The 19,417-nt window shown below is 41.3% G+C and overlaps 1 protein-coding gene across 12 annotated transcripts in view; it reads right to left on the reverse strand.

Annotated features, from left to right (window-relative positions):
* Positions 1–2,199: 2,199 nt before the first annotated feature.
* rgs3a (regulator of G protein signaling 3a) overlaps positions 2,200–19,417 on the reverse strand; it is a 142,530-nt gene continuing 125,312 nt past the window's right edge. For 9 of the 12 annotated variants that reach the window (XM_029125042.2, XM_029125045.2, XM_029125044.2 and 6 more), the window contains 5 exons: positions 18,544–18,614; positions 7,408–7,509; positions 5,937–5,998; positions 4,612–4,778; positions 2,200–4,084 (listed from right to left, as the gene is read on the reverse strand). In XM_029125042.2, coding sequence (XP_028980875.1) covers positions 3,884–4,084; positions 4,612–4,778; positions 5,937–5,998; positions 7,408–7,509; positions 18,544–18,614 — 603 coding nt within the window. In that variant the 3' untranslated portion in view covers positions 2,200–3,883. Of the gene's footprint in view, positions 4,085–4,611; positions 4,779–5,936; positions 5,999–7,407; positions 7,510–7,782; positions 8,531–15,873; positions 16,041–18,543; positions 18,615–19,417 lie in introns of those variants that run through there. The other 3 variants (XM_034296986.1, XM_029125051.2, XM_029125052.2) reach the window with 3 other exon arrangements.

The following is a 19,417-nucleotide window of genomic DNA, read 5'->3' on the forward strand; positions in this document are numbered from 1 at the left end:
CAAACTGCAATGCCCTGTGTGTTCTGACACCTTTCTATCAGTACCAGCATTACTTTCTTCAGCAATTGGTGCTACAGCACCTCACTGTTGGATTGGACCACACGGGCCAACCTTCACTCGCCACATGCATCTGTGAGCCTTGGCCGCCCATGACCCTGTCATCGGTTCACTTTTCCTTCCTTGGACCACTTTTGATAGGTATTGACCACTGCAGACCAGGAACACCTCACAAGGGCTGCAGTTTTGAGATGCTCTGACCCAGTCTTCTAGCCATCACAATTTGTCTCTTGTCAAAGTTGCTCAGATCCTTAGCAGATTTCCTGCTTCTAACACATTAACTTTGAGGACAGAATGTTCACTTGCTGCCTAATATATCCCACCCACTGACATGCGTCATTATAACAAGATTATCAATGTTATTCACTTCACCTTTCAGTGATCATAATGTTATGGCTGACTGGGTCAAATATGAAATTAAACAAAATGCCTTAAACCTGTCGCCAGCCAGATTAAATCAGCTTGTGGGCAAAACTTGGTTTAGGAGATGGTTAGGGTAGGGAATAGGGTTTAGGCAGGAACTAGCACTAACCCAGGTAAAATGTCCTCAAAGAGTTGTGAGCTCAGCTCTCTAAATCAAAGCAATCAAAGCAGATACCAGGAAAATAGACTAGAGACGAGACTCATTTCTCCACTTAAGATCAGAACTTGAAAATGTGTCCTTCCAGGTGGCCATCAAGACTGCTTCTGCGTTCTTTTCACATCTCCATCACTGGGTTGAATATTACAATTTAAAGTGTAATACAAATAATTTTTTTCACAGGAGACATTTTGACATTTGTGGCACAAAGGAGGCAAAACAGGAGATGTGTTGCTCTGTTGTAGCTAAAACAACAAGGCCATTTTTGGAATGACTGATGTAACAAGGAAGGATGTGTTTTAGCGATGATTTAGAAATTGCTGGCCCATGACTAAGGCCTTTATGGTGGGAGGAAACACAGACAGGAGATAGACACAAAGGAGTAGAAAAAAAGACAAATGGAGAGGAAACGAGCTGAGGGGGTGATATAGGGGTTGAGGCTGAGTGGTGTGTGTGTATGTGTGTGTGTGTGTGTGTTTGTGTGTGTGTTTGTGTGTGTGTGTGTGTGTGTACACATTTGTGTGATTATGTGTGAGCATGCACAAGTTCAATTGTTTATGTGTCTGAAAAAGAGATGGCAGCTGGTAAAGGAGATTAATGTTTCTTTTGCTACAGTAACCCTATCAAACCGCTAATTACTAAGATCCAAATAATATCACCCAACCTCATCCCAGCTGTGTCTTCCTCTCTCCTTTGTACTGTGAGCTGACATCAACTTGGGATACATTCTTTTCAGTGGCCAATGTGCAGATAGCAAGACGCTACAGAGAGAAATGACTCCGGTGTTAGGGCATGAATTTGATATTAATTATCTGAACTACCAGGTTAATATACAATATCAGGATTCAATACAATACATTTTCATCTGTGGACTTTTAAAGACTCAATCAAGACAACTGGTCTATTGATACCTGGATTAAATCTAGGCCTAGAGCGGATTGCTCCATCTTCCTTTGTGACCTTGAACATATTTAAGCAATAAGGCACAAGGGGGTGTGGCTAATTTTCAATATACCACTGCTAAAAGATATTCTTATGCATACTGAATGGATACAGCTCTTTGCAGTGGTGTGTGGGCAATTTACCATGAACACATATGATGCCTTGTTGCTTATATATATATACTGGTTACCAACACAATTAGAGCAGTATGCTGTGATGTCATGGCCATGGTATACACTCATAGCTTGGCTGTTATCCAATTAGCATTCAGAATTCAAAACACTGGTTTATAGTATCCCAATTTGTGTAGTTAGTTATTGTGGCTAACTCATCATGTACCCATGCATATGGAGGTATTTCTGTTGCAGCACATTTTCTGTTGCAGCACATTCACAGTGAATTTAAATTCTGACACGTTTTATTATTTTACCAGATGGTTGTTTTATTTCTTTTCAGCAATGACACCAAATGTATTTCTATTTTCCTTTTTATTTGCTATCTTAGGAGATGCATTAAAATTGTAAACAGTGAAAATGATAAAATAAATTTCATAAAACTCCTGACAAGCAGTGTATGACCAGGAAAGGGCAGACCGTACCACCCTACCTCATTTTTATAACAATACATGTCATATTTTAGTTTTGAGTCTCTCATATTTACATAGATACAGCCAGGTTCCTGCTTTGCAAGTGAAACCTCTTGTTTTTTATTTTTATTTGTTTTCTTAAAGAATTATATGTACATCCTTAACCCCTAGCTGCCTGCTGCCAGGGTACACAGTCAGAATTACATGCTTAATTCATGTATCTATTCTTGTTTATTTACTTTGACTGTAAATTAACCTTATAGCTGAATTTTGCAATGCAACTCTTACCAATAAAGTTATAATACAGCGCTCAAGCCATCGTCTTTCCAATACAAATTGAAATCGTATCCCAAAAAAAGGAAAATAAAGAAAAACATACAGTATTGCACTTAAAGTCAGGACAGCGGTGGACATTGTTGGTGGTTAGGGTAGGGAGTGCCTTCAGCTGAGTGCAGTGGGGGAAGCATCCAGCAAAGTATCTAAATAAATATGCAAACCTTAATACAGGTGAAGCTTTTTTCTTTTTATGTCAATGAAAAGAGCAACCTCCCACTGTATTGCTCAGCATACCTTTGGAGTGCAGGTTTGAGTCTAAAACAATGAGAAAAAAAACATTTTATGCATACAAATGAAAATTACAATAAAATTAAGCTTGGATGCTTCATAGTCGAGTGCCTTAATGTCCTGAGAATGCTGCCTTGTTGAGTCCGGATGGAGCTACAATAAATTGCTAATAAGAACATAGTCAAGTATAACTTCTCTTTCAACTGTCTTTGGAGACAGGCAGCAAGTCATTTTTATTTCCACGGTATCGTGGGAGAATGGCACATTTCTAATTTTGCAGCTTTGGTCCATTCCATTGTTGGTATTTCCATGTCTTTCTCGTTATCTCTTCTCTCTGTCTTTCAGTGTATTTTGCCATATTCTTTGGATGACAATATGTGACAAAATGACCCTGTGAGAGTGTGCTGAGCAAACAGATGCAGAGAGATATGTTTAGGCTGTGAAACAAAATTACAACAGAATAGAATGGGGGGGGAGAACATCGACAAAAGGCAGCTTTTCATCCGTTCGTCCAGACACTGGTAGAGCTACTGCATTTCTCCTTTTTCTCTCAAGCCCATCATGGAATGCGTTGGTCATGAAAGTGTTATCAGACATGAAGAAATAGAAACTAGGACAAAACAAACCATTTGTGTCGTACCAACAACATTTCAACTGACTCCAAGGGAGGAGGAGGATGGTGTGTGTAAAAAGCAAATAAAAAAGGGAAAAAAGGATTAAAACAGTACCGGACTGTCTTCATGTCTGTGATGGTTTTGGGCCCACAGCTTTTCTCCAGTACATCCGGAAGATAACATAAATTAAGACTAATGAACGACAGACAGTGATCAGTGGTCAGTGACAGTGATCAGGGAAGCGGGTTCAGCCTTTACTTCGCAGGGACCGGATGTCTTGACTGGGCTCTCCTCTCTATCGCTTCATCCTCCATCCCTTCATTGGCCCATGGTGGTTGTTGAAACAACATCCCCTTCAGTGCCACAGCCTGGTTTGCTGTCTTTCTCACAACCCAAATCATTGCGAGACAGGATGATGTCAGAAACAAAATAAAACGGCATACGTGAAAAAATAAAAAATCAGCCTCCCTCAGCTTTCAAGCCTCTGACTTCGCTCTTTCTTCGCCGTCTCTCACTTTCTTTTCCGGACCTCTGCGTTTTTTACGACGATGAGGAGGTGGAGGTGGTACTGGCCTTCTTCTGGTTGACCAAGTCCATGTAGAGTTCTGAACGGAGGAAGCGGGGGTACGAGTCCTTCTCCATCAGACCGTATATCCTGCGCTGAGCCAGGTCAAAGCAGGAGCAGGTCACATTCTGAAGGTTGTCCTTGGTGTGCTCTCGGGTGTATGAGTCTAAGTTCACCTGAGAGAAGAAGTAAGAAAAAGAGAATGGAAGAAAGACAAAGCACACTTGTTTAGTTTCTGGGCCATCCACAAGTGGTTCAAACTGTCGGGGCATGTGAGGAAGTCTATGTGGTCGCAGAACGGGAGTTTGTCAGACATGATCTCATATCCTCTTTGGCTCATGCGTTCCCTTGTGAGAGCACTTGCACACATTTGTCACCTTTCATCATCAGTAAGGGGAAACAATGCTGAGAGGGGTTTTCCAAAATCGCAGCCTGTTGTATTTACTGGTTGAACAACGTAGAACTTAGAAGTCTGTATGGTTTTCAGGATTAGGTAAAGTCCATTCTATTCAGCCTGAATGAAAAGGATTGTGTTTGTGGTTCGCAATCACAAGGGGTTCGCAAGTAGTTTCCTATAAGTCACATTTTTTTATGGAAATCAAGAGTTATTTTAGGTGTATACATTGTAAATTATTTGGAGAGGAGATACTACAGTTGTAAGATATTTTCCACCATCACTTATTGTCACAGATCTGTTGCTCACCTCTTTACAAGACTGGATTGCGATATATTCCGCAAAAACCTTCTTGGCTTTGGACGCCATCTTGGACTGCGACTTAATCTTCCTGTAATCCTCACAAGCCAACCAAAATTCCAGATTCTCCTCGCTGAACTCTGTGCGCAGGAACGCTCTGAATGCTGCCAGGCCATCTGAAAGGAAAAGGATACGGAGAAAGGGAGGTGTTGATTAGTGGACATGACTGTACAGTCATGGCAACGCAACGTCATCTCCATCAGTGAGGAAGACTACCTCAAATAGCACATTAGCTCAGTTCATTGAGTCACAGTGTAAAAGGGGACTAAAGCCAGTCCACCCTGACATCTCCCAAACACAACACCTATGCACCATCAATCCCTGACCCCACACTACGCTCAGTTACTATTTCCTCATCTCTGAACCAACTGAAGGCTTTCAATTTCATGGGGGTGGGGGTGGGGGTGGTCCAGTTTTCTTCAACCTGTTCCTGTTGCTTTGCTTATAAGGAATGGCGCTGTTAATGACTGGCGGAAAAGGCATCTGCAGCTTAAGAATTACAGGAAGCCCTCCCTAATCTACCGCACCTTTCCGTTCACATGAACCGGCCAAGGCAGAGAGACTTTCTCTAAAGGTCAACCTGAGTGAGCAGAGGCTGAAAACAAGACCAGAGACCAGCAGGGCCGGGTAAAAATGGAAGTTGTCCGGCTAAGCTTTTTTTTTCCTCTGCTGGAGATGAATAATGCTGGGTTGTCTCAACCCACGTCATCAGAGAGAGAGAAAGAGTTGAGTCTAGATTTGGACTCACAGTCCGACAGCACTCAGGCCGAGGCTATAAATACAGCAACACTACGATGAAGCCCTTCCCTCTCTCTCTCTCTCTCTCTCTCTCTCTTAGCCTGCCAGCGCATAATCTGGCCCCTCTCCCTCTGTACTAATGCATGACTCTATTCATCCACTGGGATTAGTGGAAGAGCTGCAGCAGAGTGCCTCAACAGACTACCCATTCACTGCAAGCGCGGAAAAACTCACACACTGAATTCGCATCACACAGCCAACAAGCAAAGGCATGCATACCTAATGCATGATAATATGAGAAAATTCTCCTGCCCTTATCAGCGCCCCCATCGAACCTCCAAAACTCACGAGCATTGTTCCTTATCCCTCGTCCAAATGCTTCAGTTCAACTTAAACCAGATCTACATGAGGCCATATGGCAATCAAACCCAGATGGGCATTAGACATTTCCTTTATCCCTCTGGGTTTGATTGATTAAATGGATAAAAAGAATGAAGGGGGATAATTAAATAAGAGAATAAGAAAGAAAGACTTACATTTGTGGGTGAGCAGCTTATCCAAAGATTCCCCCCATTTTACTGCCTCCTCCGGTGTTGGCCTGCAAATAAAAGCGGAGCGGTTCTTTAGCAAGCCCATCTCTGCCAGGTTTCTCATAGTGTGACCCATCCGAAGCCCTGTCCTCCACTGTATCGCACCGGACTGTTAAGAAGGAGCGTCGGTGTGGTCCTCTGGCTACTCCTCTGTTGAATTGCTATTCCTTACTTCTCTCTCTATTTGTTTCTCCCTCGTTCCCCCTGGAGGTCTGGGGCCGTGTGTGAGTGTGTATGACTGTGTGATTCAATCTGTCTGACTACATCTGCTGAAAGACTCATCTTATACTTCCACCCACTGCAGCTCGGGAGGCGGGGGGGGCGGAGACAAACCTGGCCAGTAGGGAATGGCTTTGATAATGAGGGTCAACCCTCTAGCTTTTTTGCCCGCCCCTTTCCTCCCTTATTGCCTCTGCTCTCTGGCAGAGGACAGCTCCCTCTCTTTCAACACATCTGGGGGTCTTATTGACATGGCAACAGAAGAATAGGACCCAACCATGTGAATACATTTAAATATCATTACATGTGCAAACGGCACAGTTTTTTTGTGTCCATTTTCTAGGTAATTTACATGTCTATCAGTTAATGTTGCAACACTCTGTGTGAATACATTAGCTATCCTACTAAATTGATACCTGTCTACATACAAGCACAGTGTTATATTCAAGATCACAATTGGCCAATATTCAGTGCAAATGCACTCTAGACTTACCTGAAATAATACTGCAGTTAGAGAAATGCAGCTTAGGTTTAAGTGAGCATACTCTTATACCTCAAACTACTGTGGCATTGCACAGAAATGCATAACCTAGGAATGTATGCAACATAAATAAAACATTCATCTGTTCCTACAATCAAGCCGTCATGAAGGTGTTTTGACAGCATGAACACTACAAATCTACACTGTAATCAATAAATCTGTCCATAGCTACAGTATGAATACAAATGACACAAAAAAATGCAACTGTAGATAGTGATGTAGTCATATTGGAGCTGTCTGTTAGCAGGGTTCACACTGGCTAATCATAATGTTTAATCTAAAAACAAATGCATCAAAGCTAATAGTGATACCCTTTCTAAAACACTCTTTAAACCGGTTAAGAAACGGAACTACACAACTAAACCACAGCTATAACCTCCTCCTAACCTGTAGCAGCTGTCACATCTGACTTGGGTTACAGATCAACCAGAGACTGTTAAACGCACTGAGAAGTAGGCAATCCATTATCCATCCTCCTTTGTTCCTCTCCACCTTCATTTCTGTCTTTTTCTTAATGACTTCAGAAGTGCTTCTTCACACTGCCCCAATCCACTGTCTATCTGAGACCAGGTATCACCAGCTGGTGTGAGACCCAGGAAGTGGACATGTGACACACACACACACACACACACAAAAAGTTATACACACAACACTCACTTTACTGACTTCAAGGTCTTGTCGAATTTGCCGGCTGGGTTGCTTCCGGGAGACTCATTCCTCCTCCTCAGGAAAGCAAGCCGGTTCTTCATGTCTTTGGCCCTGAGAGATGAAAGGATAGTGAGAGATGATAGTGAGAGATGAAAGGATAGTGAGAGATGATAGTGAGAGATGAAAGGATAGTGAGAGATGATAGTGAGAGAAAAAGAGAGAAAGAAATAGAGGGAGGCAAGGGCTTGAGTCTTCCAGAATTTCCAAACAAAACAATTCGATCCAAGTCATGAGAAACAGCTCAAGTTTAAAGACAATCTCCAGCAGTTCAAATCGATTAAATCTGCTCAAAGCTAGGAAGTGAAAAATTGCCAGGGTGTATACATTTCAAATTTCAGCAGGATATTGACGTGTGGTAGTGTCCAGTGGATGCTACAGCCCAGTGACAGGTAGTATCTCTCCGTCTCAGTTGTCACTGTCGTCTCGCAATCTATCTCCCCTCTAGTTCTGTCCCTGGCAGGTCCTTAGGCAGGGAGTGAGTAAATGTGGAAGAGAAGGAGAGACTGCTCTGCGCAATCACACCATTCTCCAGGTGCCAAGGGAGACCCTGAAAAGGAGATAACCCATGGCTGGGGCCCTCCTCCTCATCACCCAAACTATGCCTCCCCCCATCACCATTAACAACACCTGCAACATGCCTTCCCATCCCTAACTCTCCAGAGAGGACAGGCCAAGCCTAGTTTTCCATGATATCGCATAATCCCTGGGTGTTTCCTGGCTCCTCCCTCTGACCTTACATGCTTCCTCAGTGGGATGCGACCCTGTACGACTCCCATTTTTGGTTGATTTCCACTGTGTATTACTTATTAGCTCACATGCGGACATGTCCTAACAACTGTCAGCTCGCCTGTCACCATAAGCCCCATCGAGACCACAGAAACCAAAAGTTACAACACCGTATTTTGGAGCCTGAAACACACACACACCCGCACGCACGCCCTCTCTATCTGTCTCTGCCAGTTTACAAAGGCCATCTCCAAACATCTAATCGTGTGGAAAGCGCAGAAAACAACAAGGGCAACTGCCCATTGTCAATGGCAAGCCAAAGCTGACTAGTTCAGTCAGGAATAAGACTGGCTGTGAGTAAACTAGGAGGAATAAAAAAGCATATTTCAAGAAGTGCATGAGCAAGAAAGGATCTTGCCAAACATGTGAGTTAAAGTCTAATTAATAACTTTAATGAATGTCCTTAGCCTGTGGCTGGTTAGTGTGGAATTTTCTCTCAGTGTATAGAAGCCTCTGGACGTGAATGTGAAGCCCCACAAAAAAGAGCTATTTATCTATAAACACGCAGTGATTTTTTTAACAGGATCATTATAGGTCATGTTTGGTGCTTGATTCTACAATTTTGAAGTATGGCTGTTACACCCAGGGGCGGACTTACCCATTAGGCAAAGTAAGCAACCGCCTGGGGTCCCCAGCTGCCAGGGGCCCCCAGCTGCCAGGGGCCCCCAGCTGCCAGGGGCCCCCAGCTGCCAGGGGCCCCTTGAAAGACTCCATAAAAATATTATATGATCGATAATAACTATAATAACAAAATACATTGGTACGCCATTATCTCCCTAAAAGTATCAACAGAAATATCAACAGAGCATTTATTCTATCTGTATCAACACAGGCTTCCCCTCCTACTCCATACTTCTGTGAAATATTCCATCGCAGCACCGCCACTGTGCAGCTGCGATCAAAACACGTCAAATCAGTAGGTTAACGTTTCAGAGAAAGTAGAAGACTGAATGCGAAATATAAGTGAACAAAATGAAATGCAATTAGCCGTGCAAAGCACAAAATAGAAAGAAAAAAGAGGAGAGTAAAAAACAGAGTTTCCAAACGGAAACTCCAGAAGGTAACGTAATTTTTCTCTTCACCTGTATTGAATGATGCGGCAGCTAGCACAAGTGCTGTTAGCATGTGTGACACACCTCCCGTAGCATCTCCGGACCCAGGCACAGATGAACAATGTTATGACTAAGTTGATAGCGATGTTAAAATGGCACAACTCATTGATGATAGTGATAGCACTGTTGTAACTGCCTTTCTCCCACTCAGTGAAGATGATAATGTAAGTGACCATCTCTCCCGTCAACATGGCATTACTACACTAGGTGATGACCCAGCGCTCTGGCTAAAACCACTGTCAGATAAAAAGCGTGGCTCGCTAGTCAGTGAAAGGCCAGTTCAAGTTAAGGATAGAATTTTCCCAAAAAATACTTTGTTTAATAAAAACTACTCGATTCAGATGAAAAACTGAGACAAAATACTTTGAAAGTGGCTGGTATACAGTAAAAGTAAAGATTGTGTGGTGTACTTTTGTTGACGCCTTTTTGGAAACATGGAAAATAAGCCGTTATGTGGAGAAGGTTTTAATAACTGCAAAGATCTGTCATTCATGTTAAAGCAACATGAAAGGTCAAATGAACACATCATTAACATGCGTATCTGGAGCGGTTCAACACCAATACATCTATAGACAAAATCAACCAGGGGTCAATGTTTCTTGAAGTAAACCACTGGAAGGAGGTTCTACGGAGGTTAATTGCAATTGTCAGCTATTTGGCAGAATGGAACATCGCTTTTCATGGTCATTCAGACAAATAGTTTGAACCTAGGAATGAAAATGTCCTTGGGCAAATTGAATTGATGGCTCAGTTTGACCCAGTTATGCAGGAACAACTGAGGAGAATTCCAGCAAAATATTAAGTGATACTTACCTCAGCAAGCACATTTAAGGGCTTATAACACTTTTGGCCAAAAGCACAATAGATGCCATTGTAGAGAGAGTAAAAAAAGCACAATATTACTCTGTTATCATGGACTGCACTCCAGATCTGAGTCACTTGGAGTAGCTGTCAGTGGTGCTAAGAGTTGGTAAAAGTGAGAGCTCCATCGGTGTCCATCTCAGAGCATTTTGTTGGGGGACTAAGTTTTTTTGGTTTTCGCTACTTTTACATTTGGGCATATAAACAATATGTAATGATCATCATGTATTTGGTATCAAATTATTTTAAATAACCTCAGCTAATATAAGCATGCATGTTAATGTAGTTATATGGTAGTATTTGAGTGAAAATGCACAATAAAGTAAATCAGATTTTTTCTATACATCATTGAATTCTAACCACAACACAACCATGTGGAACATTTCTTCAATTACAAATGCTCTTTGCAAACCCTTTTTCTTACACAAATATGCATTGTTTCAAAATAAATGTGCAAGCAGTCCAATACGTTTTTTGTCACCCATTTAAATTTTTCTATTTATCATTGAATTCAGACCACACAACCATGTGGAACAGTTCTCCAATTCCAAATATACTTTTCAAACCCTTTTTCTTACACAAATATGCATTGTATCAGAAGCCGCCAACCATCTACCTACACAGTAAAATAAAAGAACAAGTATATGAGACAATACAGGCAGAGAGAGAAAGACAGAAGCCACCAGCCACCCACCTACACAGTAAAACTAAAGAAAAAGGATATGAGACAATACAGGCAGAGAGAGAAAGACATAAACCACCAGCCTTCTACCTACACAGTAAAGTATACAAAAGAATGAGACTAAAAGAGAAGCAGAGCGAAAAATATAGAAGAGGTATACAGCATATTTATAGTAGATTGTATGTTTCATTGAATTGTGTTTGCATTATTAATATGTTAACCTCTTCTCTTCCAGAATAGAAGACACAGACTCATGGAACCTCAGGGTAAATGCTTACAACCACAAAAAAACATGAACATTTACTCTTTATTGTGTTTTTATTGATTAAATAATTTACGGTGATGATGGTGGCACCTTCAATATGTTGTCTTTGTTAAAGAAGCGCATATTTATTTTCTTGCAGAATAATGACTGGATATCTTCACAGAAGTTCTGTGCAGCAGTGGGGGCCCGGTGAGAAGACATCCAGTGGGTAGGTCTGGTTGTTTTGATTATACGGATTGAAAAACGTGAGAATAGTAGTTAAGGCCTGGGGCCCCCAAATCACTAAATCCGCCCCTGGTTGGACCAATGCTCTACGCAGATGAGCTTGTGCTAGTCTAGTAAAACTGGATTGTTGGTGCGGTGTAAACAGTAAACATATATTAAAAGTTATTTAAGAAAAGCATCAACTAATGATAGAGGAGATGAAGTATTTTATTGATCTATTTATAGTTTGGCTTTCAACTAGGTGAGCTAAAAGCCCAATGGGGTGCCAGGCCTACACATGTGAGAAGAGGACCGACTTATTTATTAGGTCTGTAAAATATCTGCAAGTCTAATAAAATAATTTATTATCTAGGTCTGGTTTTAATAGAACTTCAGTAAACTACACTGGCCCCCGGCTGGGTGGAAAAATATGGGAGTTGTGGACACTGGTCAATAAGGACAAGGAGAAGCAGCTAAATTTAGAAAACCACACTGTCACCTTCTGGCTGAACTTGTGTATTACAGGGAAATGGCTCTCCGTGCTGCAGTAAAAGAAGTATGGGATATTATAATTAAAACTAAAAGGGAATTATTCAAAGTTAAAACGTACAACCCTCTTATTATAACAATTTATTTAACCTTTATTTGAACGGGAAACGCAAGCTGAGACCATGGTCTGTTTTGCAGTTGAGCTCTGTGTTGGATGAATACAATTAAAACACAATGAATCGCATGGGTAGGAGGCACTCACATTACAAACTGCTGTGTTTAGAATACATTTTTGTGGTGACATTTTAGCAAGACAGCCATTTACATACAACCAGTGTCTGGCCGGTCTAAAAGACAGGCAATACCAGGCAACTGAAGTACATAAGAAACAATGATGTGTCTGAAAGTTGGCATTATTAATAAAGTGCAGAGCTGCATGATTATAAGGTTCAGAGGTTTCAGTATTGATGTGGAAGTATATATCCCATCACCATGATCTAACACTCATAGGAAAATGGCTTTAACAACTTAATTTGAGATGAAAGGCATGATTTCTTTCTATGAATGTGACCAATTCTAACCTTTACCTTCTTAACCAGTTCTGTGTTTTGTAAATTACAGTTTCTCACAAAAGTATATATATCATTTATATAGACTGAATCCTAATGGACCTAAAATGTATCCCTGGGGTCAACAAAAACAAATTCTAATTGAATTTGAATTATTTTGATTATTATTATTAAGATTATTCTGAAACCACAAGCAAGTACCCACAGCCAGGCATAATCACATCAGTTTCTTTAGCAAGACTGAATGATCAACTGTATCAGAACCATTTGACAGGTCAATAAATAAAGCAACAGTGAGAGTTCTCATTCAAGGCTTTGGCAATGTGGTTATTTACAATGTCCTAATCTAAAACCAAGACTGATCTGTTCAAAATACAATGCTCTTATGAGAAGGAGCATGACTATATGAATGACTCCAGGATTTTAACACGACAAGACAGTTTAGATATTGGAAGAAGTACACACACACACACACACACACACACACACTCCTCGTCTCATGTCTTTGTCTCCGGTCCTCGTCTCCTGCCCTTGTCTCCAATTAAACCACAGCTCCCCCCATCACTCTTGTAACCCCGGCTGGAGATCTGCTAATTGCAGAAGTATTAGTGTGTCCTTCTCATCATTAAACATGGCCCTAACCCTGACAGGGTAATTGCTTTAAAAACAGCCAGGTCCCTCTTCGGGAGATTATCAAATTAGGATGATCTCTGATCCCATCAGTTGTCAGAAAATACTTCACTCACCCGTCAAGTTCCCTACGAACCGTGCTGTGGTATGTATGACGTGCACCTGTGTGGAGGGGGATCTTTGGCACCAGAATTGTCTCAGGTCTGTCCATGTTATTCCCACTTCTCCTGGTTCACATTAGTGACAATAATAGCCTCTCTCCAGGCTATTCCTGGGAGCGTGAAATTGGGCCAGGCTCCTAGGGATCTGTAGCAAGCAAGGGACTCCGAATTTACGGGGAGAGCTGGAGAGTTGCAGACAGACACTGCATGTCTCTATACTAGACTGACTGACTGGCTGCCTGACCCAGAGCTACAGGGCAGCAGGTCAAATTAGATCTATTTGAGCAATAAGACGTGTACTACAACAACCTAACAACATAGAAGAATACTAAACCAACGCATCGCCGCAGGGATTATGTCCATATCTTACTGTTTTTTTAAAACGCAATTATGTTCAGTGTCAACCTATAAGAAGTGCTGTCTACCGTCGGAAACCAGGCCACTAGGGGCAGTATTGAACGTTTCCATAGTTAGAGGGGCTGTGTGCTGGGGTGTTCTGGTCGAGGGATCTTTGTTGGGAAGTGGGTGTATAGAGAAAGAGGTAGGGATGTGGAGAGAGGTAGGAAGAAAGAGGTAGATAGGGAGAGATCAATAGAAAAACAAAGCTATACAAAAGTGTACTGACACCATTATAAAACTATATTTATATATATATATATATATATATATATATATATATATATATATATATATATATATATATATTAAAGAAATATACTATAATGATAAACCTTCAGCTATTATAGTCTACCTGAACACTCTACTAAACAAAATTAGAACATGAATTGACCACAAATTTAAATGACTTATTCCCAAAATCCTCAGCACTGAGGTTATCCTAAACTCTGGCATTTTATCCAAAATGTGTGATCACCTCAATTCAGAAAATCAGAGACACAATTGACACATAATAACCCGGGAATCTTCATGAACAACAAACTGTGTTGCTCTACAGTCAAATGGGTGGCTCTATACTCAAAAAGACTAATTTCTCAGTGAAAACAACATCTTCAGAATCAACGTCCAATTGGTGTTACATTGGTGTTCTCATACCACATTCCTTATTGATGCTGCACCAAACCAAATCAATGTCTTAGCAAAATCAAAGTGTTTGCAAGTCTTTGTCTATTCCAAAACCATTTACATTTATTTTTTGAAGCCCGTTTTACATCAGTGCTTTTACAGATAACCTGCCTAAATCTTCAAAAAGCTTTTAATTTTAATATAGTGAATTTAATCAAGTGAATATACAAAACAATAAACGTGCAGTAAAATTGGCAATAAACACCCAGATTTTAACCTCACTCTTTTTTACATTTACGTCAGGGGCACTAGATAAGTCTGAAACTCTAAGATCTAATATCTACTGGTTCCAGATGATAGGACGCTTCTGACCCCAACAACGCAGGGCCTACCGCAGCACTAAGACCTTCTGCACAAATGTTGTAGTGTTGCTTATGCCTGGACAGTGAATCTTAGTATTACAAGAAGTGATGATCTTCCAAAAATGGTCCAGATTCCAGGACAACAAACATTTATTTTACCATCACACCATTGGTGTAGAGAAAACAAATGCACCCCTGCCTAACCATCTAAATACCACAGGTAACTTCCAAAAGGGTGTGAATGATCTGGGAAACAAGGCAGAATGAGCAATCTACTACAACAAAAAGAACATGTTGGTTGTGAGGTCTGACGTCCAACCAACTAAGAATTTTCAAAATGGGAGGCACATTTTTGCCAGAGTATCCTCAGAGTACAATGCAAATCCCACTGCAGGCAGAACAGAATTAGGACTTTACTTACTAATGATCAAAATCCAGAATAAAGCGGAATAGAGCTGTTAACGTAAAGAAAATCAACTGCCTGTGTTTAGTGTTATTTTTAATACTTATAATGAATTACCTTTTTTAAGAAAAAGTAAAATAAATCATTGCTTTGCTATTGCTAAAATAATTTATAATGATGACATGAGCTGCTCTAACCTAACTTGTGAAGTGATTTAGATCTTAGTATGGGGCCAGCAGAACAAATATAAAAATGTATGCATTCATTAACGTAAGTCTCTCTGGATAAGTCTGCTAAATGTAAACATCTAAATGTAAAAATGGAGAGATATCGAGGTCGGGGGGGTAACCCATGACCTCAACATAAAGTTGTTGCCCCATCCACCTCTCTGGCTGTTTGCTATAGTTAATGTGCCTTGCCCTGCACCGCGTACACAGAACACACATATTTCCACCATGGATATACAGCAGCACATTTCCTTCCAACCACTGCAAAAAGTGAAAATAGAATCTGTCATACATTTTTCAACATATATAAATCTACACAAACCCAACCTCCCAACTAAGCCAAAATTCCCAACATTACTCACTGTAAAAACCACAGAGACCACATAAGAAATCCAGGCCTATTATTAAAAGAAGAGGACAGTCAAAGTCTGAAAATAGTTTTAACCACACGGGAGTTATTTCACCCGGCAACAGGCAAATGAGTTTCAGAAGAGAGGTCAGCTAGCCTTCTGAGTAATATTTTGAGTAGTATCCCTCTGAGTCGAAAATGTCTCCTGCCTTTGCTATGTCTTCAAAAATAAGCAGAGAACAAACACACACACACACACACAGCATAAAACCCATAACTTCTTGCTTCTTACCTTTCCAGGTACCTCTCAGAGAAGTCGACCATAGCGAGGAACATGAATTCAAGTCTTTAGGGTCCTGTTTGTATAATGTGTATGTGTGGTGTGTGTGTGTATGTGTGTGTTATAGAGTCAGAGTGTGGTGCTCGGGGCAGGGGTAATTCAGTTTTTACATTCCTCTAACCCAGAGAGGCTCCGCTGTGGTTTTATATAGTCCACAGGGCCAGGGGAGGCGGGCACAAGGCACACCCAATCAAGAGACACTATTCTAATACAATTGGGTAGCTAAGTACTGTTAATAGCGTTTATTGTTACTGCCACAATATAAGCTGTTACTGACATTACCTCAGTAACAAACCTCAGTAGTAGGTTTAGGTCCTCAAGGTTAGGGTGAGTTTACAGTCAGCGTTAGGGAAAAGGGAACATGGATTTCTGGGTTTCAGGTCCCCAGAAGAACATAAAAAAAGTGTGTGAGTGTAATTGTGTGGCTGCATGTCTACGTGACCATGTGGGTGCCGGCCAACAGCAGCAGCAGATCAGTATAAATGTGTCTGTTGTCTATCAGCGCTCAGAAAGACAGGGTTGTAGGAAGCTTTAGCATCTGGCCCCTATCGCTCAAGTGAAAGAACACAATTGAAGGGAATAGGACGGGATATGAGCCAACCAGGAAAACAATGTGCGACATAGTCAGATTCCCTTCAATTGTACACCCACACAAGTATGGAAGGAAGATGGAGAGAGGAAAGAGGAAGGGACAGAGTGGAAGGAAAGCCAGAGGGAGAGATGAGAGGAAGTTGAGTGGCATGTCGAGCAGCCATACAAACGCACCATAAAGTTCCTGTTCCCAAATGCCATAACGCTTGAATGAACTTCGCTAAGACAAAAAAACGAACATGACCACGGTTGCAGTCACTGACCTTCCCACAAGGAACATCAATACACAAGTCCTGTTTACCTGACGTCTGTCACACGGCGTCAATGTAAAGTAAACACAGTTACAGTATGACTGACCGCTCCTGCTCACATCACACATAACTTCCCCTACTTAATTAAGCTCGGACTGTTAACTGGCTAAGTATTCTTCAATGCATGCTCATGAATAGGGGCTAACTAGTTGCTCTAGCATAGCCTTCACCGGTGTGTTGTTTGAGGTGGTGGTTGTAGCAAGCATTGGTTAACCTTGGTCAACACTCTACAGCAATTATCACTATGATTTTTACACTCTGGGTAATTTGTCTTCACTACATACATAATGGCAGACTAACTGGTTCCAGGTTTTCTAAAAGATCCCTCTATACAAATCCCCACTCCACCTCAGTTTGCTCCTCAACATCTACCAACCCAATTGAAAGCTGTGCCCCCTATGACTGGAATTAGCTACAAAAGTTGGGGCAAGAGACGGGGGAATGGACAAAGTGCCAGTTGGTTCTCGGGTGGCTTACCTGTTTAAATTAGCTGGTTAAATACAATAACAACAAAAAACTGATGGTTTATGCAAAACATCAAGTTGCACTAGTGTTACGACCATATTTCCTAGTTATCTCCAAAACAATCTTGTGTTACTTTCCTTTCCATTAGTCATGTTTGTTAAACATGAGTCTTTAGAGTTTTAATATCCTGGACTGGCCTATGAGAAGACTGAAGGTTGAATAGTGTATACCCTTTACCGGTTGGATCAGAGGGAGGTAGGTACGATGGCTAGAAGACAGTCTGAAATGGTTCAAGAACGACACAAAACCCAGAGTGACAAGTGAGAAAGAGGACATGGAATAAAAGACAGAGACAAAAGGGAAAAAAGAAGTGTGATTTACAAAGGTAAAGTTTCAGGTTTCAGGCTGAACTCAGTCCTCCGGGAAAAGAAAACAATAGAGAGCAACACAATCTGTAGAATCTCTACAGTATGACTTTGAGCCATGTCAGCTTTATATTATCGGGTACTTCTATTCATATCCACCTCATACTTGCTTAGAATGTCCTGTTCTATCCACTGTGATCAAAGTGATTTTTGTGCCTCAAATAGTAAATAAAAATGAAGAAACAAAAACGTCTCTTCACCCAACGCTTTGCAGAAAATGCAAATAGTCAACATGGTGCAAGGAAATACTGCACACATCTGTGGTGCAGCCATCAAATGCATCATTTACACACAATGTTTCCAACTCCTTTCACCTCTTGGAATTCACAGATAAAACCCTGGGCGAATGAATGGGGAGTGCCAATAAAAAAGTGACAACAAGGGCTCTGTTTAAAAAAACAAACTAACAAATTTTCTGGAAAAATACCAACAATGCTGTGTGAAAACAATGTCAGACTCAATAGCAATTCAGTGTCTCAAAAGACCATCTTAACATACCTCTGATGGACTCATTGAACACAGGATTCGACACCTATATAACAATAGGAGAGTGATTGCCAAGTCTTGACTTGCAGTTTCAGTCATTTTTAACCACCATGAGGCAAATTTACATGTAGTGACTCTACAGCTTAAACAATGTATTCAGCTGGTAAATTCACGCATAAGAAAAAACACCACACATCTCTGACAACGAAATTATATCACATTTAAGGACTGATTCATGACAGACATGACAAAACAATGCATACTTTTTGGGACATTCTCTTATTCTGCGATTTTCAGGAACTGAAAGCCATCAAATTCACTGACAAGGTTATTTAGTTACTTACAGGTTCTTGGACTTCTTCTTCTTGGACCCGTCGGTGCCAACTTCACAACTGCATGGGGATCCGGCACTGAGCTGAAGGGAGAGGAGGGAGAGCAAACACTGCATGATCCAGTCTCCCCAGACACAGTACACACGGCCTCTAGAGCCACACACAGGACCCCTAACCTCCAGAGCCAGGGTTCCTGCTGCTCCGGATCCCGAAGCTCAAGTGCTAGAAAATGAAGTTCAGTCCCGTTGGTAACAAACACAGCCAACCTCTGCTCCGGCTAATCCTAAACAGCACTCCAATGTGGCTGACCAAGAGTGAATGTGTGTGTGTGTGTGTGTGTGGTTGGGTAAGTGTCCATGTGTATGGAGACACAGAGAGAGAAGTGTTGCTTGTGTGACACCAGTCTTGGCCTAAGCCTTTAGGCCCCAGTGTCCCGTTACGCTTCCTGAGGCCCTCTGTTTCTGATCGGCTAAGAAACAAAAAAGGGGGACAAGTGGAGGAGGGGTGAGTGTCCTAATCTGCTGGTATGAGACTGTCCTGGGGGAGGTCAAGGTTTCTGGCTCTCTATGTGTGATTCGTGCATGTCTGTGTGTGTGTGTGTGTGTGTGTGTAGAACCAAAGACCCTCGCAATTATTTAAAAAAAGAAAGGAAAATATTCCTTCTGGGTCACATTTTTGCCAGTCCCCATGAAGAATAGATTTAGATGTTAGGTTTAGAGTAAAATTCCTATTTGGTTTAGGATTTTGAATAGGAATCATGTTTGGGTTCCCAACATGGAGAGTAAAACAAAGTGCATGTGTGTATTTGTATATACCTGACTACAGAGTCAAATACCAGCTGAGTTGTGAGAACACACTTCAAACCTGTGCTGAAGTCTAGGCAGCA

This window comes from Esox lucius, chromosome 14 (genome assembly GCF_011004845.1).
Source record: "Esox lucius isolate fEsoLuc1 chromosome 14, fEsoLuc1.pri, whole genome shotgun sequence".
In the NCBI taxonomy this organism is placed as follows: domain Eukaryota; kingdom Metazoa; phylum Chordata; class Actinopteri; order Esociformes; family Esocidae; genus Esox; species Esox lucius.